Raw genomic sequence first — 25,675 nt, 5'->3', positions numbered from 1 at the left:
CATAGTTGGTTACTTTGACGCAGTAAACAAGCCATGTTTCAGCTGATGATTGCACAAACTTAAGATTCTAAACCCCACATAACTAAAAATCTATTGTGGACTAACTTTTAAGTAGTTGGTAAATACATACCTACTAAGAAAAGAGAGGAATCACCGGACACCAAAATGATCTAAAATAGAACTTTACACAATCTATTTACAAAGTCATCTTAAATGGCTTCCAACAAGCAAGTTTGTGAAGATTGACATCCTAGAGTCTGTCACAATAAGAAACTAACTATTCATGGAGCCATCCAGCCGAATTCTGATGTGAATAAGGGTGGTATGGACCAGGAGCGAAAGCCATTGGGTGGGGAGGTCGGGTGGCTCTAGGATCGGGAACGGGAGGGCCTCTAAGATCATAAAAGGAAGGGCCTCTTGGATCATAAAAGGCATTTTGAGTTCCCATGCGTGGCTCAGGCCCTGGAGTACCCATCCTTGTGCGATTTCCCATAGGTGGCTCAGGCCCTGGAGTTGCCATTCTTGTGTGATTTCCCATGAATGGCTCAGGCCCTGGAGTAGCCATCCTTGTATGATTTCCCATGGGTGGCTCAGGCCCTGGGGTAGCGAACCTTGTGTAGTTCAATTCATCTAGACGAGGAGCATATCGCTGCATTGCAGAAGTATTCATCCTGTAGGAGGGATCCACTGTTGCACCGAGGTGTACATAAGAGGGAGTTGACAGTGATACTGCTGGACCATATGCAGAGTCCAACCCAGCCGGATAATTTCTCTGAGTAGATACATCAGGATCCTGCCCATAGAGGCGAACTTTTGACCGTATATTAGCTTCTCTCTCTACTTCAGTGGCATAAGGTCCATGACCAAGGTTGTGGGATCCAACTGGATAAGGGTCGGTGTTATTTATGCTGTATCTTCTTCCCATATCATCAGCGACGCTGGTCCTCGTGTCACCGTATAAAGTTCCAACCTGCACCTGTGAACCATGCATGGTGGGAGTATGATGCCGATGAACTTTCTCACCAATCCCAGTAAGTGGTGCCGTCCTATGAGATTTGGAGACACCTTCCACTGAGTATCTACCACCCATCACATTGGATGGAGAAGAGTGAGGAATTCCACGGTGCATCTCACTTATAGGAGTCCTTACACCACTCTGTTTATCTAAGGGTGATTTTCCATCAGTTCTCCTTCCACGATTTCTCCCTCTATGCTTCTTCTTCCTCAAGGGTTCCTTGGATTGCTTCTTCACATGGCCATGATTGTCTTGGCCTTCTCTCTCACACTGCTGGTGAGGAGAGCATTCTTTTGGAGTTACAGTCACAGATGTCTCCTCTCTACGCTCCTCAACTTTATGATTTTGCATATGATCTTTCAACTCAGAAGCATCATTACAGTGACTGTCATCCTCCAATGGCTGTTCAGATATGTGTGTTTCATCGATATTTCTTTCCTGATTTGAACTCTCCGGTTCCCTAGGTAGGTGACCATGCTTTTCAGCTACGGTCTTGTGCATAGCTGAAAAATCAGAACGACTCCAAAGATAGAGAGGTGGAGCCATCACATTCCACTGATCCATTTGTTTGTCATTTGTATCAACAGAGCCAGGCAGGTAAAATGACTGGAAAAGAAGATACGAAAATCATCCACAATACCACAAGACTGTAATAAGAACATCACTGAAGTTCAACTACAAGGAACTGCACAAAGCAACATCTTAGTTACCTTTCCAGATAAAAATTGATTATCCTCCCAGACTAGTTCGTAAGAAGATTTCAAAAGTTTCTTTTTATCCAACCTGGTCAAAGGCAACAAATGTGAGTGTTTGAGAGAAAGAGAGTGAGCAAGTATGCGAGAGAGAAAGAAAGAAATGAAACAACTACCTTTCTGTTTCTGGTGGAACAATAAGGATCAAAAGCTTTGGGTTAAACTCGAGGGCCTTATTAATAAACTTGTTTGCCAAACCAGCTTTAACTCCAAAAGGAGGATTTAGCCCCATTATCTACTCAAAGGGTATACAAAAATTGATGTGAAATATTTAAACAGGAACACTTACATGTTTTAATTCTTAAATGAGAAAAAAACTCCCTCACCAATTGTGACCCCCTTGGCAACTCCTTTGGTCTCACAGTCATCCAATCCCTTTTCTCAAAATTAAAATCATTCTGCCAAAGACAAGAATATCAGCCACCCCAAAAAGATAAATGTTTACATGTAAAAACAAGGATTCTGGATTCTCTATAGATGTATTCAAACAGTCAGGATCCTTCTCTAATCACATGCAGGAAGACCAGTAAATACCATTGTCAAACCATGATGGACACTATATTGAGCTTGACCTCTAGGGCAGCCACGATGTACATTCATAATGCATAAACTGATTTATTAGAAAATAACATTAAAATCCAGGAAAGTAGAGCATACCTTTGCTTGGAAAATATCATAGTTTTTGTATGAGCACTTCTTCCCTGTCTCTTCAAGCTTTCTTTTCATTAGTAAACTAAAATCATTAGCACCACAACAAAAGTCGACAATCTGTTCATGGAAATAATCAATAGTAAGATAACCAGCTCAAGTTCCTTCTCATCTTTTCTATTATAGTGCTGCACATTATAGGGTGAAGGAAGGAACTGTCAACAAATAACATGTTTGTGGTTTTTCCAGCTCCTGACAAGGATATAAAAACAGCAGCCATATAGGGTGTATCAGAATTTGGAATAATTACTGTAAATGGTTTCCTAGGTAATTTTATATTGTATATATCCAAGAATTGATAGAACTGATGTAACAAAATATTTCTTTTTTGTTTCTTTCATGATCTTTTTCACTTAAAAATGTGCATGAAACATTCCATAATGAAGCAAACATCACAGTGTAATCACATAGACTTGAGTGCCAAAAACATAAAAAGCAAAAGATTAAAACATTGCCAGCAAGAGAGAAAATAAAAAGATTTTTTTTTTTGGGGGGGGGGGGGGGGTAGACACAGAAACCCTTACTGTATCACCATCTTGAACATACCAATGAAGTCTATCAACAATCTGCACAATAAAAACCATAATTTAGCATTTCACAAGCACTATCAAAACAATTCTAGATGCATCAAACCATAATAGAACATGTAAAAGATACAAATGAATCGGATCAATTAACAAGAGTATGTAAGGTAATAACCATAAAATGAGGGAACAAAATGAAATTATTGTCAAAGAATAGACAGTATTATTCATGAAAATGAGATTTTATTTGTAAGAAGGGGCATCGTGGAATTCCTTATTCATAAGGACAAGGATTCTAAGAGTTGTAACTATAATTTATAAACAATTGCTGTTATTAGTTTCAGTAAGAATTTGGCTTTTTGAATATTGAAATCACTTTCCTGTACTCTCACCCATTTCTCCTTGAGTCTTTCCCTTTCTCCCTCTACTTTCTCTCAATATTCTCTGATTTTTCCACCTACCTCTCCCTGACCCTATTCCTCCTCCTGTCTAACATCAAGAAACTAAATATGTGTTAGATGGACAAAAACATGGTCACGACTCATGCAAATTCAAACAGTGGAATCCAACCCCGCTTTACCTCTATTTCAAGTTCCTTCAGTTTTAAAGGAATAACCAAACCTTATTAACAGAAACCAAAAATCCATTTATCTAACACTGACCATATGCAGATTACCAGAATAACTTATATCATAAAACAAAATTGAGCCAGAATGTTACATGTATCAACATAACAATGACATAAGGCATAAAAGGATCAAGGAAATTATAATAATAAGAAAACAGATATTAATGATTGAATTAGAAGATATTAGAACTAAAGCACAAGTAAAACAGAGCAATTTACCTCTTTAAGTTTGTCCACTTTAGTAAAATGGCGACCAAATGATGTGTAGCGCATGCCATTTAGAAAAGGTGCAAGATATACTCTGAGTTTGTTCTGAGAATAATAATTTTAATAGATTCAAGAACAAGAAAAAGAGAGAATGAGACAATGTACTAAATGGCAACTTGTAAAACATTTATGTGCAATAAACTCACAGTGCATATGTCCAGGGAAACTTTGAAGAAGGAAACAGACTACTTATACGATTTCACATCTTCTTCTTTTAAGAAATAGGATAAATAGGATACAAATGCATCCCCCAACCAACCATTAGTTTTCCAATGAAACATAATGAATGCAGAACAAAGAATGCAAAGTCCTTCAAAAACGAAGTCATGGATACTGATTACCCTCTAATAAAGTAACTAGTAATAGGATAATTACAAATAATTACCTGCCACTTAAATATCTGGTTCAGAACCTCTGGCTCACAAACAGCCTGAGCATCTTCAATATTACAGCCATCCTCTAGTTTTGCTAAAGCCATCCGAACAGCCTGTAAACAGTTGAATAAAGGCTCAAAGGAAAAGAACACACACAAACATAGTAAAATCATAATTTTGCTAAAAGTTATAAAGCAAACTTGTTTGGGATTATGAAATACATCAACTGAACCCTCTATCTTCCCAAGAGTAATTGTTCTGTCTACAACACTTTTTGATGAATATGCATGTGTGGATGGAACCTTGTGCTTTGCTATGATATCTTCCAAAGTTATTGATGATTCAACCTCTTTCATCAGAGCGAATAATCTACATTGGAAAGAATAAGTCTAAGAACAAGGCAGAAGGCACCATTTGATGCATAAACTAAAACATCAAATCACATTAGTTTGCTTCTACGTTATTAAATATTAGAAAACAAGAAAAATACAACCAACTAAAGCAGAAATAAAAAGGCCACCTTCTCTCAGAGTCAGCATCCAATGAAGGCATTCCAGAGCTCATTTTTTTTGCAGTAGACTTGACCACGGCAGTCTTATTACCACCTTTGAGCATATCCTGTCTCCCAGGCTTAACCTGCTCACTCTGAGTCATAAAGGCGAACAGTTTGTCACCCAGGGAGGTCCTGTTTTGATCAGTTGCAGAGGATTTGCCAACCTTCATTGGCACAGAATTTAATTTCCCTTTCAAAGGCTTTATGGATGAACCAGGTGCTTTGACTTTTCTATGGGAATTTGTCCCAGGAGTAACTTTTTCACTCTTTTTGCTAGTTTGACCATCTTTAACAATAGAAGACGACTGCTTTTCTGCTTTCATGGCAGTTCTTTCCCATGAAGAGTCTTCTAATGCAAAACTTTTCTTCTTCAACCCAACTTTTTCATGACTTGTGGGCAAATCTGATGCCTTTCTCTTCTTCCTTTCATCAAAAGCAATCTTCCTATCTTCAACAATGGGGAATTTTATATGGTCCCTTTCCGGAGTCCCAATTTCATCATTGATCTTATGTTTTCTAGCCAAAACAACAGGATAAACAATTTAGCAAACGACTAAAGCATATCAAAGAAGGAAAACAACACATTTAAAACACTTACAAGCAATATATCAGTACACGATTGACAAGTAGACCATCCCAAGCCCTTGTTACAATACCTTCTTCGTCTATATCATCAAATCCAATCTCTCTGGTAGAAGCAAAAAGACCAACCAACTAGACCGTTAAAGATGTGCCATATTCTGATAACATGTGCTTAAAATATAAATAAAAAGATGAAAAATCTCAGCTGTACCTTGGTAAGCATTTCCTGTGGTATGATGTGGGGCAACGTCTACATAAAGCAAATTGCAGGTCCTGAACCTTCTTGTTTTCTCCTTGTTGACAAACACAACATTTATGAATGGGGCATGTAAAAAATTCCCCTGCTGAAATTTTTTGCCCATGCTCTTCTGCAGCAACTTTATCCCCCTTATGGAGCAATTTTGCCACACAATGTGGATGATAAAAGTGGCCACAGGTTGCATTACTACAGCGAAAGACCTGATGAAATAAATGAAACTTTTTTTGAGCCATTGCGGAGCAAGTGATGATAACTAGTCACAGGGAAAACAATCTGATAGATAAAATGCCATTAAAACAAATAGGCCAATGAGAAAACAAATTGACCAATGCCGATGAATCAAAAATAAAAAATTCCGATCTATATTTATTGTTCAGGGTTGATTTCACTACAACTGGATTATCTAAATATTTTGTTGCATGAAATGATAAATGACATTGCTAGATATAATACCTCTGCACCAGAGGACTTATCAGATGAACCTAACTTCCCACATGCAAAGCATTGATGCTTATTATACTCACAATTCTTGCATGAGAAAGTCTGCATTGCCTGCCATTCAGTATGAATTTAATAATTAGAAAATAGACAACAACAAACTAAAAAGCCGATTAAGCAAATATGGGTCACTAGCTTACTTCAACTTGCTTCTGAGTAAAGCCAAGAGATTCGCAGAAAGATTCTTCACCAGCCTCTACAGTTGCATGAAATGATCTCAAGCATTTACCGTCACAACATAAAAGTTCACCCCCATTGTCACAAAAGGCACAAACTGAATCAAACAATTCATCATCCTCGTCATTGGAATCATCTTGCTCAGGGCCATCAACTGCATCATCTGCATCATCAACTATAAATCCAGAAATTGATGTGGCTCGAACATCCTGGATGATCACTAGGTAGACTTGCTCAAAATAATGTAATTTAGTGAAAGACATAAAGTAAGAGAATAATCAGATTTGAAGGAGTAATAAACCAAGAAAAGGCATATGTATAAGTGGAAATGTCCAACCTCATCAGCAAGTTTCCTCTTTATGGGCTTCTCCTCCAAAAATGTATGCAAAAACTGTTCAAAACATATACCTTCATTGAATTCAATTGTAGAAAAAACCAGAAAGATAGCAGCATCATTTGAAATAACTACCATCCCTAATATGTGCCTCTCAGGTTTTACAAATCAAAGAACCATGATATAAAATCCATTTCAGATTAAGACATGCTAAAAACAACTCCCACATCATCCAGTAACAAATAACATTTGAATGCACCAACAGAATATTACCAAATTACATACAAACCTTGGATTTTGCTAACGAAGCAGTACTTTTAACAGCCTCACAAATCAACTCCCTGTGATCCACCAAATCGTTTTGTGAAGGCTTCACCTCATACAAGCTGCAAACAACAGAAAAAAGAAAAACCCATTAACCATCATACTTGAAAACATAGCACATTCTGAAGGAAAAAAGAGAAACAAACACCCAACACCCAATAGGACTAATAAACTACCTAAAAGCTTTAGCTAACTGATCCCACAACGATTTCCTTGACAAATCCGGATTCCAACTAAGAAGATGCAAGCAATGAACCGTTATCAAAACGCTCCTAATTACAGGCTCAAAGCTCTTTCTGGGCTTTTGTAGCTTAATCCACCCGTTTTCTTTACTTAAAACCAAAATCTCCGGCTTCCCAAAATTAGACAAATCAAATTTCCACGCAGTGACAAGCTTGCAAATTGTCAAGAGCCCGTCATCGGCTGTTCCTCTCAGAAGCAGTTTCTTTATGGCTCCATTAATTAAGCTTTCTTTGCCCCCCAATTGAAGTGGCAACTCAGAAAAGGAAACCGCCTCGTCTTTCTCATCATCGAAGTAGTAGTTCGAGACGGAACGGAGTAAACTCTCTTCTTCTTCTTCATCAGAAAACGCCATTTCCACTCTGATCAAATTTAAAAAAAAATAAAAATTAAAAAAAATCAAAAGCAATCGATTCCTACTAGGAAACGAGAAAGGGAAAAAAAAACACAATTCTTTTTCAAATAAACGGAAAACCAGAAAGTTCTTTTCCTTTCTTTTTGTTGTGAATATTCTCGGGAAACAAACGGCATTCTTATATCAATCAGTATGTTAAAAAGAAGAGAAAAGATTGAAAACAAAACGAAGAAAGAAAAATTAGTACCAGAGAAGATATTCAAAGGCCAAAAACCCTAGAACTTTCGCGCTTTTCAGTTCCTGACTATCTTCAGAATTTTTGGAGCTTGGGAAGATTTAAAAATAAAAAAATACATAAATAAATAAGAAGGAAGTTTTGAAGTTTGGATTTGGGCTTATAAATCTCTTGACTTTGGGCTCTGTTTTGGGCTTTAATTTGAGTCTGGCCTAAGAATTAAAATCAAAACCGACTTTTTGATACTAAAATTTTAATTTAATCTCGAGCATTCTTGAAAGTTCGAGTCAATCTCGAAACTAATAAAACAACAAAATTAAAAAAAAAAAAAAAAACTCGAGAAATGATAAATGCTCAGTATAAGATTCAAAATTTATATTTTATAAATCTAACGTAAATCGAATTTCTTATTTCAAGATTCGATTTATTATTTGTTTAAATTTATAGAATAAAGCCTTCACAGTTTTATCCATTTAAGAAAATGATTATGATCGACAGTTCTATTAATCGTATTTACTAATTTTTGTTATCAATTTTTTAAAAATAAATAAATATAAAAATAAGCATTTTCACCATAAAAAACAAAAAATAAATCTAATCTTCAAACTTTCTAAATATAGGGTTAATATGCAGGAAAACATGCAATCACATCAATCTAAGACACCCATAAAAACTTTCTATGAATAGATGGACTTTGAGCTCAACTATCCTTAATCATGAATCAACATTTCCTGGAAAAACCTCCATGAATGTTCCTTTCATAACCATAGAGCTAAGAGCACCAAGATAAAGGGGTGTCTTTCCCCTGGAATCCTGTTTCCAAGCTGCAAATTTATAACCCAATATGGTTGTAAATTTGAAGAAACTTGGCCCAATCTTTGAATTGATAAACAGTATTCAGAAGTAAGAGTATACCATTTATGATATTTATGCTATTAATGTCAAAGAATATTATCTAAACGACTAAAAAGTATGTCCCCGCCGGCATCTCTTCTTTTTAAAAAACGTAGCCGGTTCAGAACCCTTTTTTTTTTTTTTCATTTTACTGTGTTTCAGGGAGGAATTTTCCTCCTCCCTATCTTTTCAATGAAAAAGAATAAAAGAACGAAAGAAAGTAAAGCAATCCTTTTCCAGGTCTTGGTGGATGAGTAGATGCGCCATCTGCCTTTTTTCTTCATTTAATGGGGGCATAAGCTCTACCTTGCCTGCAACCATATTCACTCTTTATCCCTTCTGTCTGTCCTGATCATGTATGGGAGGTAAATAGTTGCAATTCAATATTGACTATTCAACAGGAGTATCTTCATTCTCGGCTTGAGATGAGACTGTAATGTCTGAGGCAGCATCATCGATGGTTAAGCTTGAGATCTCACCACACAGCGAGGAGCTTTCGTCTTCACCACTAACAGATGGTGCTGGAGATGCATCTAGCGTATTGATACTACCGTTGCCATTAGCAGGGGAGAGAATTGTCTCACCCTCTTCCGCTGCATGTTGAAGGCACCAGTACATTATGCTGGCTGTTAGAGTGAGGATCATTTTCTGGTTTACCTGCCATACCAAAAGAAGAGCATTCATTTCTGAACTCTACATAGTCAATTTACTCAGGAAAAGCTTGCAATATCTAAAACTGATTAGAGGAGTAGGGATCTAATCCATTTCCTAATTCCTATTCGTTGTAGAGATGTGAATTCGAGATTCACATTGTGGCTTGCATGCCTATGGAATTGTGCTAATTCTATTTTCCTCATTTTAGTTCTCTCTTTGAATGCTACAAGTAGTAGCTCTAAGAGAAACAAAAATTCATGCAATTCAATTATTTATGTTCTCATTACTTAATAGCTTGACAAAGTTGCGGAGACTAATGCATCAATCTGACAATGCAATGAAGAAGTAAATGACCTAGCACAGTTGCACCCATACCTCCATGATGTCCTCAGGCAACAAGAAAATGGAGCACCCAATCTTTCGAGCCACGCTTATGATATATGTTGCATTCAACCTCTTCTCCTCATCTATAATTCCAACAGGGACAAGAAGTGTTAAAGTTCAGCTCAATCTTGGCATTTCTCAGACGAAGCAAGAGAACTCATTCGCTCCTTTCTAAGTATAAATAATTCCAGTTAGCAAGATATCATACCACTTTCACCCTTAGTCACAAGGTTCCAGTTCACCACTCTTGGCTCCACGGCACTTAGAAGCTCAAGGAAAAACAGTCCATTGGAAAGGCTCTTATCCTGCAATTTAAAATAATGTATAAATCATTCTCAACTCTTAAGTATGATCGTTAATACCAAAGAAAAATGCCAATCATTGTAAAACCTTGAAGCTTTCAATTTGAGTAGTTCTTCCTGTACTTCTGACTTTCCTGTTTGCCCAATTTATGATATCAGCATCAGTTATCTCCTTTCCTCGGGAGCGGGATCTCAAACTCTTCAGAAGTTGAAGCATATTAAACCTCATCAATTGCCATAGGAATGCTGTAACACATGTAAACCATTTTGAGCATTTGCACAACCATCCAACATTCAACTTTAAGCTGAAAATCTTTGCCAATATCAAACAACAAAAGGTTATATATATTTAGCCAAGCATTTAACAAAGAATAAATAAAAAAATATAGTGCAAATAATTCCTGACAACATGTCGCAAGTAACCACCAACTTTACACGAAAGCTAAGTACAGAATGAAGAAAGCTCAAATATATTATGACAGGATATTCAGGACCAAGAAGTATACCCCTGAAGTTCTCTTACTAAAGGGGGAAAGTGGGGAAGGGGAATCCATTAGTACAACCTGAAAACATGCAAAAGTTAAAATTTTCAAATTGCTTGCCTTTCCCTCACTTTACGGATTAATTTCCAATTAAAACAACAGCTAAATCAAATTATAAACAGAAAGCAAGATACACCAAAAGATGAAAAGCAACTTGTGATCATTTGCATACAGGTAGATGTAGTCAATTTACACCTGATATAGATTCTTTCTATTAAAATATACGTATGAGTGTAAAACAAGGTTGAAGGTTGTAATGGAGGCAAAACATGCCAAGCTGTGAAGGAAATCATATGAATGCAAGGAAAACAAGCCAGAGGAGATTACCAACTATGAGTTTTTTATTTCCTTGCACTATATCATTTCCACCAACATTCACAACGGAAAATTTCAAGTGCTTCCCAATCTTTACCACTTGGTTGCAGTTCTCTACTTTTCTAAATGGAAACTTAATTGGAGGTTTTGTTGCATGCTTCCAGTTGACTGATCCAGGAGAAACCTTATCGAGCACCTCCAAAAGTATCCATCTGCATCAAAATCAAGCTTTTAACTTCGAAATTGCTGATATTGGAATTACAAAGCTACCTCCCTTCAAAGATCATCATAAATTAATATGACGGAAACAAACTTAAGTTGAAAGTGTTGAAACATATGCAAAAAGTGCCATCAGCTTGGCAATGAAAAAAATACATGTATGCCCTCTTGGACATTAAAAATGCACACATAACCTCGCCCTAAGAGAAAGGACAAGCAATAAACCTGATGCTTTCATGGTTTCAACTTTCTCAGAAGGATTTCAAAACCTAAACCTTCTTTGTAATATTTGCAGCAAATCTACAATAGGGATAATGCATGAAAATCGATCATTTTAACTACATCAACGAAGAGGAACACTTACCCAGTTCTGACATCCTCAAAGACATTATTAACATAACTCTCAATTCCAAGACTGTTGATCCATAGTCGAAAACATCTCTCTTCTCTGGAAATTTGCACATCATCAGTCATCCTTTCTGCAAAAGAAATCTTTTTGCTATCTGTACTCAGGCCATTCCTGCGAAAGCACACATGTTTTTCTTTCTCAATTATAGAACTAGACAGCATGTAAAGAGCAAAAAGCAGACTTAATGTTACTAACCCAGTAAACAACCTAAAGCACCGACATGATAAAAGGATTGAAGACACAGGAAAACCATTGTAAGCAAACCATTGGGAATACCACAGCCAAACTGTTTTAATATCAAATCATAGACCTTCTCCCAATCTGTTCTAGCAAAAAACTATGGATGGCAGAGAACCACTAGTAACATGCAAGACGTTACCAAAAAGCCATTCATGACCTATAGTACATGAGCAAAATCCACGCATCTTGACTCCTATTAATTTTATATTAACAATTTTATAAGGAACAAGATCACAGCCTACTCCTATAACCTCTTAGAGTGGAGTGAGCTCCAGATTTGATCAGAAAACAGTCTTCTATGAGAAATACTACTAAACTGAAAAGATTAAAAAAAAAAAAGAAAACTCCTAAAAGGTTTGTGTTACAACTGCAAGGTTTGTGGTTTCTCACCTTTGATGAAAGATTTGAGCCACAAATGCAAGATTCAAGTTTGGTGAGCCCTCAAGAATGTCTTTTGGGCTCAAATATCGTTTGCAGCCCATTCTCTCTGCATGGTCAAGTACTAGTTTAGCCCTTTCGGCAGCATCCTTAGTATCAAGGGTCAATGGATTGCAGTGCTCTGGTGCCAGAACATTAAGCAGGTAAGCATAGGCTTTTGCATCCTGCAAGTATGAGAAAATAAGTAAAAACATATCAAATTATCAATGCAAGTAAAATAGAGCAAAGCATCTAATTGATGTATAAGCATCCACCTCAATCCACTGTATCAGTTTATCATACCCTTGCACTAAATGTAATATTAATGTAGTCAAATACCTTCACATCTGAGGAAAAATTTGTAACAGTTTTCTCATAGCCTGCTTTATTTAAATGGAAATTCATCCATTTTAGTAGAACCTTCTCAGGAGCTAACCCCATAAGTTCCTCAACATCCTGCAAGTTACAAAAATTCAAAGGGAAACAATCAATCCATTTGTTTAAAACATGTTTATTTCAAGTATTTATTCTTAGCTAAAGATCAATCACATGATAAACAGATGTATTACTGAATTGCTATCCTCCACCAATTCCACAAGCTGAGGTGTCTTCTTAAGGTTGAGATCTGCTAACAGTTGGATCTGCAGTGGTCACAGATAGTAAGGATGAGAAAAAGAGTACCTAATAACAATTTGTCTTAAGTTACCATCCTAGTTTTCTCAGTCTATCAAGACAGTTTAAAGCCAATACAAGTAATTGCACATAAATAATAGAGATGAAATTTAGATGCCCACCTTTATAATTTGAGAGATCAACCCAAGTAAGAGATGAGGCTGCAATAAAAATAATCAAGATGAAAACCATCATATTATCAGAATATTTCATCCTAACTCACATAGGTAACTGTTTTTCTGTACTAACCCTTCCTTCAACCAAGTCCTGTGTGCCAATGTTTACCACTGTGCAGCCAATAGCCTTGGCAGAGTTGAGACAAAGGGTATGGTTCTCATTCCTCTCCCATGGGTTAAGTACCCTTTTTGTGTTGATCGCTCGTTCATCTATTGTTCCAGGCACAGCAACATTGATAAGCTTACTGCAAAAATACAAGACAGAACAGAATCAGTGCCACCACTCTGTACCAGATTGAAACAACAAAAAAAAAAAGCAAATGCATAATGGAGCACACCCCATAAAAATACCATAAAAGTACTCCATCTTTTGCAAGATTGAAAAGGTCATTCGTAGTTGAATCCAGGGGAAGAAACTGCTTTAAAAATGGGTCATCCCCAAGATAAATGTTTATGTGTGTAACATAAGAGGCTTTTTCTGATTCACTGATTGTGTGAAGAAGAGTGGTTGTGGAGGCCTTTAGGAAGGATGATGAATTTTTTGGACCACCCAATTTTCCTGTAGCTTGACCTTGCAAATTTAAATACACCTGCTCATTCCATGCGACCAATCAAAATGTTAGCCCCCTTCAATGGATTCCAGTATTGGCCAGAGTTAAAGTTTATAATTCCCACTTGTATGCAACTTAACAGAATGTAAACTGCCATATAAGTTTGACTGAAGCAAATGATTCCTTTTTTCCATATGTTACAATATCACGCTGTTAATTGCAGTGAAAAAGAATACAACTGAGAGCATGCATTAGCAGATATATATATATATATATATATATACATGACTCACCCTGAGGAACGTTTCAAAATCAATTTCATTGCTCATGTCACTATAGGATTCATCCAATATCTGCCTAATCTCGTCCTCAGTCAACATGGTACTAAAAGCCTTCAATTTTACCATCAAGGACGGCAAATCCCCAACTGTGACTTTACCATTTTGGTTCTTTACTGAAACAAACTAGAAATCATAAAAATAAAAAAAAGAAAAGACAGTTAAAATTCAATCAAATTACATTCACAAAAAGTAACAATAAAATTGAATAATAATACAATAGTTGAAGCAATAAGCAGATGAGGAGGGAGCAAAGTATGCCTACCTTGGATTTAAGGCTGCGAAGCTCAACTTGTGTGAATTGGCTTTGAAGCCATTGATCAGAGACAAGAACACCAACAAAACTAGACATATCTACAGATTAGCCAAGCAAAGAAAAGCAAATTCTACCAAAATTTATTCTCGAAATTACAACTGAACCCAGAATCCAATGCAGGACTCAGATTACACTCCTGACCAAAGCAGGATTCAAATTACACTCCTGAATTTCCTCTTCAAAACAACACCCGAGTAGCTAAACCTTCCAACAAGATTCCTCAAGCCCAGAATCTAAAAATCCAAAAACCAAATCAATGACTCAGCTTTAGATCATGAAACTATCCACATAGATTGCTTTAAACTTATATCAATCATGAAAATCCAATTCCTTTGTCCCTCACACATACAAACTAATCAAAAAGAATAGTCTAAAAATCAAAAATCCAAATCCAGAACTCGACTTTAGATCCCATAAACATTAGTACTAACAAGAACCCATCATAAAGCCATCGCCATAGATTGCTTTTAAGTTATACCAATCACCAAGAGCATCACAAAAAAATTGGAAATCCAAGAAACCGCCACCAAGATAACTAATTTTGTTCCAAAATTGAAAACTGGCCAAACTTTAAAACCTCATTTGACCAAAATGCAAAACAAAGATAATTCAACAGGAAAAACCAATTATGAAACACAAAGAAAACTCCCCTAAAAAAAATGAAAACCCAATAAAGAAAACATTAAAACAAAGCAAACCCAGAAATACTTACCTGTTAAAAAAAAGGATTCTTCCTGTTGTTTCAAAAAACAAATTCAGTTCCTCTCTCAAAGTTTTTGACTTTACACCACATCAAAATTTACACAACCAATAACCATTTAAAGAATTAAACAAATGTATACTTATATTTATTTATAGAGAGAGAGAGAGAGGAATGGGGCTGTAGAGAGAGAAAGGATCAATTTTTCTTCCAAGAAGAGCAAAGTGAAAAGGAGGAAAATAAAAAAAAATAAAAAACAAAAAAAAACCGTTTTTAGTTTTTACCTCGATGACAGAAGAGAACAGGACTGACTTTGAAACAGATTTGATTCTGTTCTTTCTTTAAGATTTTGGTGTTTCTGAGAGTATTGCAAAGAAAACGAACTCGCTTTGATTGTTTGACAGATCAGCAATCTGACAGGACACGTGTCCACATGGGGCCTGGAGGTGGAGTTTGGGATCTTGTGCAACGAACTTTTGGCTACAATTTTTGTACTTTTTTATTTTTTGGTAGAGAACTTTATTGTAATTTCACTACTTATTCAATATAATATAGTACAATATTATATATACTTCAACTTAAAGAGTTGTCAAAAATTCAATGAGCAAAAATAGTTTGTGATGATGAAAGACAATAATTACTATAATTAATTATGATTAATTCTTGTATTAAATTAATTACAGCTCTATTTTCTTTGTCATTAAATTTTTTTAATTTTCACAAAAATTAAATAAAAGAATCTTTAATTTTATTATATTTTATATTAAAATTTGATATATGTAAAACATTTAATACATTTTAATATGAAAAAAAAGAGTATTCAATGTCTCGAAATGAAAAAAAATCATTTTTAAACATTTCAAAAATAAAAGAAATAAAACCCAAAGTGTAAATCTTAATAATTCTTAAGAAAAAAAATTATATCTTATACATTGTTGTTGAAATTTTTAAAATATTGTATGCGAAAAACGTGTTATATTAAAAAATAATAAATTAATATAAAAATTGAATAATGAAATTTAAAATTTTTAATTGATATATAAAATAATAATTTGGAATAAAAATATTAATGAATAAGTTTCATATTATATAAAATAAATACGACTTTTTTGGTTTTGTTAATTTTCAATTAGATAAAATAGGGTGTGGACCAAAGAATTTGGGGCCAAATACTTTATTGTGATTACATTGGTATGGTCAAAAAGTAATATACAAATTAGATAATTTTTTGATTAAATAATTCAACTATATGGCATAGTTTATTGGGTAAAAAATAAAGCTGCCCAAATCTAGAATTTTGATTGCCAAATGAGTGAAGATTGTCCCCATCTTAACCCCATGATGGGAAATAAATTGGATCCAACTAGTGGTCCCTTTGTCCCCCACAACCCATATGCTCTCCACATATTTATATAAAAAACAAAAAAAAAATCATGTAAACCCAAAATAATTTTAGGTGCACAGTTTGTCCGTTGACACGTTTTTAGATTTCACATGTTTCGTAAATAAAGTAATACGTTATAGGTAGATTAGTAAAATTACTATCCCTGTCTGCGTATTTGGTTATAATTTACGTTTTAATCTTAATAATAATTTGTTAAGATCATTATATATGTTTACGTATTTGATTATAATTTACGTCTTAATTTTGATAACAATTTATTAGGATTACTGTCCTTATCTGCGTATTTAGTTATAATCTATGTTTTAATCTCGATAATAATCTATTTGTTTGTAAATTTTTTTTAAAGAAGAGCCATTGGATGAATGAAGCATTCAATTTCAATGTTGATACACATTATTATCTCCTTTTTAACAACCAGCTACCGACCAAACCGACCTTCATTCATATATACTTAATTCCAAATCTTATCCATGTGCCTTGCACGACATCCTATTGTGTTTGGAAAGGGACAAGAAGATACTGCCATTCTTTTAAGGGATAAGGTGCATTGATTTGCTACCCTGTGGGCATATATACGAGCATTCAAGGGGTGATACATCGAATTTCGAATTCAGTTTAAATATTTATATAATCGAATCAGATATTCGTAAATATCTATTATCATTTCTGCATGAAAATTTTTTTTTTTTATTTGATTTTATGGTGAGGATTAATCGATTTAGATGCTAATTCTAATTAAAGCTTAAAAGAATGGCGGATAGCTCTATGTCTTTTGACAGCCCATTGAAATCTAATTACATTTTAATTGTTTGGACCTAAGCTTAATACTATAGAAGAGTTCTTACTCAAAACTCCTTCCAGTGAATAAAATTGAATGAATTCGATTAATTTAATTTTATTAATTTCAATCATTTTCATCGATTTTAGATATATAAAATTTATCAAACTAACTAAACTTGAATTTATTTAAAATTGATTGAATTTGATTAATTTAGATATAGGTTCCGTCTGAAATCCGTTTGGACTTTTTTTTTTATTGAAAATTCAGTTAATTCAATGAATACTGACCCTTTGGCATGGATGAGCATTGAAATTCCATGTGAAAAGATTCCCATGAAATACATGACCAGGAAAAGAACAAGCCCAGATTTTCTCAATCTTAACAAAGAAAGATCAAACCGACATTCTTCTTTTTTTAATTCAGAATCCATGGAAAATATTCTTCATGGAACTTTGTTGGTTACCGAGCAAACAGCCCTCTCGTGACTCTCCTACAGACTGGATTCACATGACATTTATAGAACCATATGCTTCAGGAGATTCCTATAAGTAATTGATTCTAGAGCAAGGGCTGTTAACTTGGCATTGGATTCAGGGATAGTTCTTGAGGCAGGAGAAATGGCCATGGCAGGTGAGAGACTTCTGGTGCATTGCCTGGCAGTGATGTTGCTCATTGCATTGGTGGAAGGAACCACCAACGAGCCAACCGTATGTAACATTGCCCTGACCAAGCTGAACTTGTGCCGGCCGGCGGTCACCGGGAAATACCCTCCACCACCAACCAAGGAATGCTGTGGTTTGATGAAACAGGCCAACTTGACTTGTCTCTGCAAGTTCAAGGAGGCTCTCCCTGCCTTCGAGATTGACCCTGCCCGCGCATTTGCATTGCCTAAGAAGTGTAATCTTCGCACACCACCACAATGCAAGGGTAAGTTCTTGACAGAGCAGTTCTCGTAATGATGAAGTGATGCTAAGTTGCTTTCTAAATTATAACTGATGTATTTTGTTGTTGCTCGCAGTCTGAAGAACTACAAGCTCACATCCACTTCAATGTTTCCTTGGGGCAATTTTCTTTTCAACACATGCTGAAGATTTCGATTCAAATCATGTTGAGATATAATTTGTATTGGAAGTTTATGTAATTTGTACTATTTTTCTTCTTTGTTGCAATCACTTCAATATCTTCCCATTTCTTCGTTGTTTTTGACGTTAAAGAGTGATAAATGCTCCACAGTTAGAGTCGACGCCTTTATAAGGCAGTCGACCATTAAGCATAGATGGCGTCATCACCTAGAAGCACCAGCAAGAAGAGAAAAAAGCTGAAATATATGAAACTAAATCATATAAGTATGTGAATCATACAAGACAGCTTATCAGCAATGTCTTGTACACAAATGGTAGTCTACAAAGTCTAAACCAGACACATCCGACCCCTTTAGCATTCTGCTATTTCATGCTGCAAAGCAATCATGCTGCAGAACTAAATACGTGCTCTATGGACATTAAAATCCTAATAGAGGGTTTAGGAAACGAGCAAACTTACTGTCATCAAGTGAGGCCTTGCCAATTTTTCAGACTGGACTTACCACTGGCACTAACAATTTCATGAAATTAGCATGATGTCGGCTATCTAACATGCCGGTGGACCGCTGCTAAGAGGGCCACCAAATATAGGCCTCATGTAGGTGTCATCAAACTTTCTCCAGTAGGAATGCACGGTGTACACAGGCCTTTCGATTAACATTGTCAAACTATCCTTTGCACGAAGGATATTGGTTGACGCAGATGCTTCGAAGGAGAGCAAAGGGAGGATCGTGTCCTCCTTTGGCGATTTTGATCCTAAGCTGCTGTCGGTCTTGTCAATTGCACGGGGAGGAAGCAGGTAGTATATAAGGGGCTTTGTTAGGAAGCCAAAGACCTGAAACAAAATGATTTCCTAGAATGTCAACTACAATTTCATTTATATAAGACAAGGCATGGACTGCTGATTAACAGTAGTTTGCATTAAGACAACAGAAATCAAGAAAACATTACTTCCGAATATACAGCCATATGGCACTACAACAATTCCTTCTGGGATTCCAAATCTTTAAAACAAAAATTTTCAGTAAAATTAAGTGACATACCAGCGTAGTGAACAAGACAACGATTATGGTGTTGGTTAGCATTGCAGCGCCAATTGGATCCCATGTAACACCAGAGTATGTGAACTATAACAGTGAAGCAAGAAAATTGATGGAATCCCAATGAGCAAAGTTTAGTTATACATGCAATTCGAACATTACTCTAACCACATCGAACATCTAGCAAAATCGAGAAGAAAAAACACCTGTTTAAAAGCCAAAGCAATAGATACTGCCCCTCTCATCAGCCCAGCCCACCAGATAATCACCTGGATAAGTACAATGTTCATAAATTTCAAAACATCACATAATAAATTTCTTATGAGAAGGTTAGCATGGCAAAATGTGAAATAGTGACCTGGTGTTTAAAAGTTAATGGCAGTGGTCTCTCAGGACACCTGTTCATATAATTGGAGAATGCAGAGAGAGGGAATATAAATGCAGCACGCCCGAGCAAAATTAGAAAAACTATGGTGCCAAAGCTGGCCATTAAAGTCCCAAAACTGAAACCAACAAGTCAGGGCTACAGCTTTTCTAGAGAAATAAACAACTTTAGCAAGCTATGAGTAATTTTTTTCACCGATTCATCATCAGTTCACTTCTGTCTTTGATGAGTAACCAGAGTTAACAAGAAAAGGTAAGCATAAGTAAACACCTCAGTCTAGTAATCTTCCACTTCTCCATGTCAAAAGAATCCATTCCTACATAGAGAAAAATGAAGGTTTCTGCAACAAATGACATCATTGCAAATATATGCCTGCAAAGGAGATAATTAGAAGAAATCGGTGAGATGTGAAGCCTTGCTGAGCTCAATCATCCAAGAAACATTAGTCACTAATATCAAAATACATGCCTGGTTGTGATTCTTGAACTTTCAGTCACATTATGCCATGCATAGTGTGACATCAGAATTCCACAGAAGAAAACAGTGAGAATTCCACTAAGGGCTAACAGCTGCACCGACAAAATTGTTGTTGAGATAAAGAACAGGAAATTGCGGAAACTCTATTTTCTTTGATAATAGTATTGCTTTAATGCTATAAAACATTAAATTTCAACCTTTTACCAGGGATTACCTCAGCTAACGTGTAAGACAGATAAGCCATTAAAACCATAATAGCAAGTTCACGAACAGTTGAATGTCTGCAAACGGATAGGAATACAGGTTTTACTAGGATGTCTCCACTATAATGAACGCAAAACAATGAGCATTGTGGCATTTTCCAATGTTTTTTAATTTAAAAAAAGTTACTAACCTTCCAAAGTATAAGGTTTTAAGCAAATATGCTGTTACAAGTCCAAACTGCAAGTGAACAAGAAATAGACATGCCAAGATTTAGAACTATGAGACCAGCAAAGCCTAATATGACATTAATATTTGGCATGTACTGTCGGAGAATGCTCTACAAGAGCAGTAACTCACAGTAATTCCGAGACCGGTACTCGTTGAGAACAGGTAAAAGAAATCTCCAATCAACTGGAGAGACGACCGGCTGTTAATTCTTGCAACGTCGATTTTTTGAATTGCATTGAAGAGAACAATTGATGTTGCATCATTCACTACTCCTTCTCCAAATACTAGGCTGTGTAATAAGGGAGTTTCATCTTGATGAAGAACCTACAAGGAAACCAATGAAGTCTTGAAATTATCTCTCTATGAAACAATGCTATGAGCTGCTCATAAGCGAAAAATTGCAAAATTGATCAACCTGCAATGTACACACGGTATCTGTTGCTGAGAATATAGTCCCTACAGCTGAAACAGAACAGAATGAAATTCACAGGCAACTCTATTATAAGCTATCAATGCATAAGAAATTCAATTCTGCATATACATAACATAAATAAGGATCTAACCGAGATAGTCTCGTGCAGTCAAACCAACAAATCCTAGCTTGGGAAACAGCCACCAACTGCCTAGGACAAGAGTACCATTCATGAACGTAGAAATACTTGATGCAAGTTGTTGCAATAAACTACACCTGACAAACTAACAGGAAAAAGGAAAAGAACCCAAAGCTTATATGGAATCAAAATTACCAACTGTAACAATTGAGGCTGAGATGAAAACCCCAATTACTCCAAACAGCATGATGGTTATAAAGTTTTGAAAGAACTGTTTCTTCTTCATCTGAAATCTGCAAATGTAGTAGCAACAGATAATGAAGTTAGTGAGTTTTCAAAAGCCATGTTCAGTCAAGAATTTGCATGACATATGAAAACTGACCTTACCCTGCATTGAATATGATAGGCGGAAGGAGATACATGAAGAACAGTTCTTCACTGAATCTTAGGATGTGAGAGCTTTTTCCTTTGCTCAAGAACAAGATCACTGTTCCAGCTATAAATCCCTGACCAAGAAGATGGACATTTAGACTTTAACTCAATATTCAAATTGAGTAAGAAAACAAGAATACTAACAGAAATAAAGTAAAAAAGAAAAAGACCAAAGAAATGAGAGAAAGAAAGAAGTTACAATGAAGATGGCAGTGATGGATTCATTGACCCAACGATTCTCTTCAAGCAAGTGACCTATGACTAAACACAGGCAGAGAATTGCCACAAACAATGAAATAGGCACCACCTTTTCATGCTGCTGAACTACATTTCTTATAAACTCAAACATCTCCATTCTTGTTCCTTCCTTTTACTTAATTCTGCATTCTTTATCATTAAATATCGATCAGATCAACTAATCAAAATCTTGGTCTTCCTTTCTTTCTTATGCTGATGCCTTGTGATTCTGCGACAAGAACAACTTGGGACATGAGATGTAGAACATGGGAAACAAAACAAGAGTGATGAGTTTTGCCAGGAAATATGAGTGTTGGCAGGTGGCAATAACACGTGGGGTTTCACTTGCATGGATGTTTGCCAGGTGCCAACACAAACCATGGGTTAAACCTCTTGCTTGACAGCAGGTCCTGAAACTTCGGAAATGGATCAAGCTTTGCTTGTGGAATGCACAGGGTTTGGCCCAGTTTGAGGATTCCTCCTTGGGCCCTTCTCTAAGATATCCATCACATTCTCAACCTCTGATCTCCCACTCCTTTGGTAACCTCATCAATTTCTTGTTCCTAGTAATAAATGTTTTCCATTCTGGGAGCTAGGATTCAAATCCCAACCAAGGCAAGCTGGAGCTCTTTTAATCTAGATTCCTTGTTTCAATGCAAACCATAAAAAAGGGTATAGCTTGCTTTTGCTTTCTTAAGATGGAAAAAAGCAAGTAACCACTCTTGTTATAGTGCCCCATGTCAGATACTTGATCATCAACACTATTCTCACATCTCCATCACATTACCTTTTAGAGCTCCTATTGGCTGGCATGCATATGTCATTTTCACACAAAGACTCATTGGTGAAAAAACTCATTTTCGATGAAATTTTCGTTACAAATTTTAAATATTAAATGTATCAAAAAACTTCGTCAGAAATCTATAAAGTTCTTTGGATATAGCTTTTGTCGAACCTTGAAATCAATACAAAATTTTTGAAAATTTATCCGATGGAATTATTTGGATTATCATTGTCTTGGGGGTACAAAGAGAGAGAGAGAGAATAAATTATGTCATTGCATGTGCCAAGACCTGGCAGCATATGTACCTATATATAGAGATAACAACCACATGCCCTACCATGTGTTATTGACTTGTTTCTGCAACATTTTAAAGACTATAGTTTTCCCTAAATTGTAAGACTATGATGCTAACATTAATGCTAATTTTTCCCAAAGTTTATGCCAGGGCAGTGGGCAGCTAGCCTTAATCTATCATTGCTCTAAAATTAGTAACCCTAACCCTAACCCTAAGTATTCAACATGCCCCCTATCGTATACAAAAATACTTTCCAAAAGTGATTTTAAAAAAAAATCAGAACACAACGTTTTAAACTCAAGTCTCGCATATGAATTGGTGTTAATTTTTACGTTTTTCTCATAACTTTGATATCCGATTAATTTCTTCGTTTGTTTGTTAGTTGATTGATTATGTGTTTATGGACTTGTTTGCACCCGTACTAAAAAAAAAATACTAAATAAACTCTCGAATTATTTAACTCTTTTAGAAAAACCAACCCGTATCAATTAAGTTAAACTTCATATAAAAAAAATACTTTTGATAACATAAGTTATATATTGGTCTTAAAAATCCAAAACATTAGGTTTTAAATTCAAGCTTTGTTATATACGGGTTTTTCTCTAATCTTTATATCTTATCAATTAAATTAAATACATATCGTAACATCAAAATAAGATTTATTTGATATAATAATTGGTCTTCACTATTTGGGCTCATTATCAAATTGAATCTGATAGGTTCATTTGAATGATTCAACACAAAAGTAGAACAATAAATGGCAGAAAAATCCAAATATTGGACACATATCCCTTCAAAGTGACAAAAGTCCCTTTCCTTTTGAACAATTCTTTGGTATTCATACAAGTCCACCCCCCCTCCTTCCTACCCCAATATATACTACTAGAACAGTAGTCTTTGAGTGCTCCCCACCCATCTCTTTCTGGTCTCCGTCACAATCATTCTGCTGATGTGTGGATTCATCATTCCCTTCCATGTCATCATATTTTTTGAAAAATCTATTCATAATAATAATAATAATAATAATAATAATTCTTTTGAAATACATAGTTGGGCAAAAGACTTTATGCATATAAACATCTAATGCTTAATATTAATCTATTTAATTATTTGAATGATTAATGTCGGTGTATGATCTTTGTTAAAACTTAAAACTCAAAGTAGGAAAATGAAATTTTAATATACTTAGATTAATTGGAAAGATACACGTGGTATGAATCACGAGGGAAAAACCATTGGGGCAATTAATTATATAAAAAAATTCAAAAAAAAAGTAAAAAATAACTTAAGAGAACTTTATAAAGTAAAGTCTTCTTTTATAGGCAAAAATGGGTACCCATCAATTTGAACTTTTCTTTTCTCTTTTTTTACTTAGCAAAGGAAAAATCAATGTAAAAATTTTTCTTTTGGGTCAATCCCACGCATGAAAGTGACTACAATGAAAAGGAAAAAGGTTAGGGTTTTGTTTGCCAATGGCCTCTCTCTATCACACTTTGGAAAAGCCTTTGTTTCTCTTTGTTTATGTGAAAGTTCCATTCTTTTTCCAATGCATATTGGTCCCCTTCATAAAAGCAACTTGCATTGATTTAAAAGGCTACAAATTTTTCTATGTGTTTAGGTTTAGATGATTTGGTCATCGCTTCACTAAAATTATAGTAATGAGTAAAGAGAGCATGGTATAATTATTACCTCTCTTTTATATAAATAGATATAAGTGATTGTATTTTCGAAAACAATGGAACTAGTCTTAATTTTTTATTTGATACAAGTTGGATTAACATTTAAAATTCATACTACGTTATTCGATAAAAATATAATTTGATCCTTAAAACTTCAAGTTTAGGGTTCGAGAGAAGTAATGGACATTTTCATTTTCTCGGATTTTTTTTTTGGTAAATCATCTTGAATTGTGGGAAGTACCTCAAATGTTTGACCCTTGTCCTTGAAGCAAATGCTGGCCAATTGAGGCACAAGGAGAAGTAAAATAATTCTAACCACAACACTTGATTTTGCCAATGTCAGAAGAAAACATATCTTAGCTTTTATTTTTCTTTTTCTCTTTTGGGGGAATGCCACTTTGTTCATGTGGCTTGATTATTTGTAAAATTTATATTGTGAAATTTATCTTCAAAATATCAACTAATTTCGAGCTAATGCTGTCTCGATCTTATTAAAAAAAAAAAGTAAGATTTATATATCTTCAAAACATCATTGAATGTCTTAAATTGAATTAGTCGACATCATCTTGATTAATTTTTTATATTTCCAAATTAAGCAGATAAAATAGTGCAAATGGTGTTTAAATTACCCTTAATATCATTATCTTTGACTTCCTTTCTTTGCTCCTAATTATATCCAACTAATAAACCAAGCAGACAATTTTGATTTTGCATTAGAATAAAACAGAAACCCCTTCCCTCTATTAATCTAATTTATAATTTCTTTTTTTTTTATTTTTTTTAATAATAATATATCTCACATCTCGAGAATATATGTAAAGATAATAAGAACCTTTCACTTATTATCAATCGGTTTCACGTTAATTGTCCGTTGTAAAATATATCAGATATTATGATAAATCTATCATCTTTATACATAAAAAAAATAAAAATAATAAAAGTAAAATCACACATATGTTATCTTCATAATAGGTTTGTCGTCCTTATTTGTTACAAATATCTAGACATATAAATATATCGAGCGTCATTTTGTTGTATATGCATTGACTCAAACCCTAAAAAAAATTCCCAAAAGTCTACACCCAATTTGCCAAATGTTTCAATTTCACCATCAAAAATTGTTTATAATTGCTGCCCCAAT

General features: G+C 35.1%; 4 protein-coding genes across 5 annotated transcripts; 1 reads left to right on the top strand and 3 right to left on the bottom strand.

Annotated features, from left to right (window-relative positions):
* Window positions 1-156: 156 nt before the first annotated feature.
* Window positions 157-7,942, bottom strand: EDM2 (ENHANCED DOWNY MILDEW 2). Of its 2 annotated transcripts, none has more exons than XM_018125103.2 (18): window positions 7,838-7,942; window positions 7,172-7,597; window positions 6,961-7,057; window positions 6,675-6,728; window positions 6,301-6,546; window positions 6,116-6,214; window positions 5,615-5,862; window positions 5,420-5,509; window positions 4,789-5,337; window positions 4,469-4,637; window positions 4,280-4,381; window positions 3,847-3,939; window positions 3,000-3,041; window positions 2,425-2,535; window positions 2,094-2,165; window positions 1,884-2,002; window positions 1,726-1,798; window positions 157-1,621 (listed from the first exon to the last, which is right to left on the bottom strand). In XM_018125103.2, exons 2-18 carry the CDS (start codon window positions 7,588-7,590, stop codon window positions 278-280), a joined length of 3,927 nt encoding a protein of 1,308 aa, XP_017980592.2. In that variant the 5' UTR covers window positions 7,591-7,597; window positions 7,838-7,942; the 3' UTR covers window positions 157-277. The 2 variants fall into 2 exon arrangements, with proteins under 2 accessions (XP_017980592.2, XP_017980593.2); XM_018125104.2 differs by having other exon boundaries at window positions 4,490-4,637.
* A 779-nt stretch (window positions 7,943-8,721) lies between these two features.
* LOC18593393 (fimbrin-1) lies at window positions 8,722-15,183 on the bottom strand. The gene is made up of 15 exons (XM_007020596.3): window positions 14,967-15,183; window positions 14,204-14,487; window positions 13,894-14,064; window positions 13,401-13,639; window positions 13,123-13,294; window positions 12,996-13,034; window positions 12,771-12,842; window positions 12,541-12,657; window positions 12,175-12,386; window positions 11,500-11,655; window positions 10,929-11,128; window positions 10,148-10,305; window positions 9,966-10,062; window positions 9,749-9,840; window positions 8,722-9,376 (listed from the first exon to the last, which is right to left on the bottom strand). Exons 2-15 carry the CDS (start codon window positions 14,288-14,290, stop codon window positions 9,110-9,112), a joined length of 2,079 nt encoding a protein of 692 aa, XP_007020658.3. The 5' UTR covers window positions 14,291-14,487; window positions 14,967-15,183; the 3' UTR covers window positions 8,722-9,109.
* A 2,404-nt stretch (window positions 15,184-17,587) lies between these two features.
* LOC18593392 (Bifunctional inhibitor/lipid-transfer protein/seed storage 2S albumin superfamily protein) lies at window positions 17,588-18,328 on the top strand. Its single transcript, XM_007020595.3, has 2 exons — window positions 17,588-18,067; window positions 18,159-18,328. The coding sequence occupies exons 1-2, from the start codon at window positions 17,758-17,760 to the stop codon at window positions 18,161-18,163; spliced, it is 315 nt and encodes a 104-aa protein (XP_007020657.3). The 5' UTR covers window positions 17,588-17,757; the 3' UTR covers window positions 18,164-18,328.
* Window positions 18,329-18,466: 138 nt separating this feature from the next.
* Window positions 18,467-21,938, bottom strand: NHX3 (Na+/H+ (sodium hydrogen) exchanger 3). The gene is made up of 14 exons (XM_018124080.2): window positions 21,739-21,938; window positions 21,495-21,613; window positions 21,303-21,400; window positions 21,120-21,179; window positions 20,972-21,018; window positions 20,686-20,880; window positions 20,519-20,565; window positions 20,339-20,405; window positions 20,116-20,216; window positions 19,918-20,019; window positions 19,621-19,765; window positions 19,469-19,531; window positions 19,266-19,349; window positions 18,467-19,057 (listed from the first exon to the last, which is right to left on the bottom strand). The coding sequence occupies exons 1-14, from the start codon at window positions 21,892-21,894 to the stop codon at window positions 18,770-18,772; spliced, it is 1,572 nt and encodes a 523-aa protein (XP_017979569.2). The 5' UTR covers window positions 21,895-21,938; the 3' UTR covers window positions 18,467-18,769.
* Between the last annotated feature and the right edge of the window lie 3,737 nt (window positions 21,939-25,675).

This window comes from Theobroma cacao, chromosome 7, assembly GCF_053813885.1.
Source record: "Theobroma cacao isolate CCN51 chromosome 7, ASM5381388v1, whole genome shotgun sequence".
In the NCBI taxonomy this organism is placed as follows: domain Eukaryota; kingdom Viridiplantae; phylum Streptophyta; class Magnoliopsida; order Malvales; family Malvaceae; genus Theobroma; species Theobroma cacao.
This window is presented reverse-complemented; position numbering and strand designations above follow the sequence as displayed.

Excerpts from the sequence above, each read along its gene's own strand:
- NHX3 (XM_018124080.2), bottom strand. The coding sequence starts at position 21,894 with ATGGAGATGTTTGAGTTTATAAGAAATGTAGTTCAGCAGCATGAAAAG. Across the intron at positions 20,566-20,685 it reads GTACCGGTCTCGGAATTACT|TTTGGACTTGTAACAGCATA; the intron begins GTGAGTTACTGC and ends GTTCACTTGCAG. Across the intron at positions 20,020-20,115 it reads AGTTCAAGAATCACAACCAG|GCATATATTTGCAATGATGT; the intron begins GCATGTATTTTG and ends TCTCCTTTGCAG.
- LOC18593392 (XM_007020595.3), top strand. The coding sequence starts at position 17,758 with ATGGCCATGGCAGGTGAGAGACTTCTGGTGCATTGCCTGGCAGTGATG.
- LOC18593393 (XM_007020596.3), bottom strand. The coding sequence starts at position 14,290 with ATGTCTAGTTTTGTTGGTGTTCTTGTCTCTGATCAATGGCTTCAAAGC. Across the intron at positions 14,065-14,203 it reads TTCGCAGCCTTAAATCCAAG|TTTGTTTCAGTAAAGAACCA; the intron begins GTAGGCATACTT and ends TATGATTTCTAG. Across the intron at positions 12,387-12,540 it reads ATTTTTCCTCAGATGTGAAG|GATGCAAAAGCCTATGCTTA; the intron begins GTATTTGACTAC and ends TCATACTTGCAG.
- EDM2 (XM_018125103.2), bottom strand. The coding sequence starts at position 7,590 with ATGGCGTTTTCTGATGAAGAAGAAGAAGAGAGTTTACTCCGTTCCGTC. Across the intron at positions 6,215-6,300 it reads TTACTCAGAAGCAAGTTGAA|GCAATGCAGACTTTCTCATG; the intron begins GTAAGCTAGTGA and ends ACTGAATGGCAG. Across the intron at positions 1,622-1,725 it reads ATCAATTTTTATCTGGAAAG|TCATTTTACCTGCCTGGCTC; the intron begins GTAACTAAGATG and ends CTTCTTTTCCAG.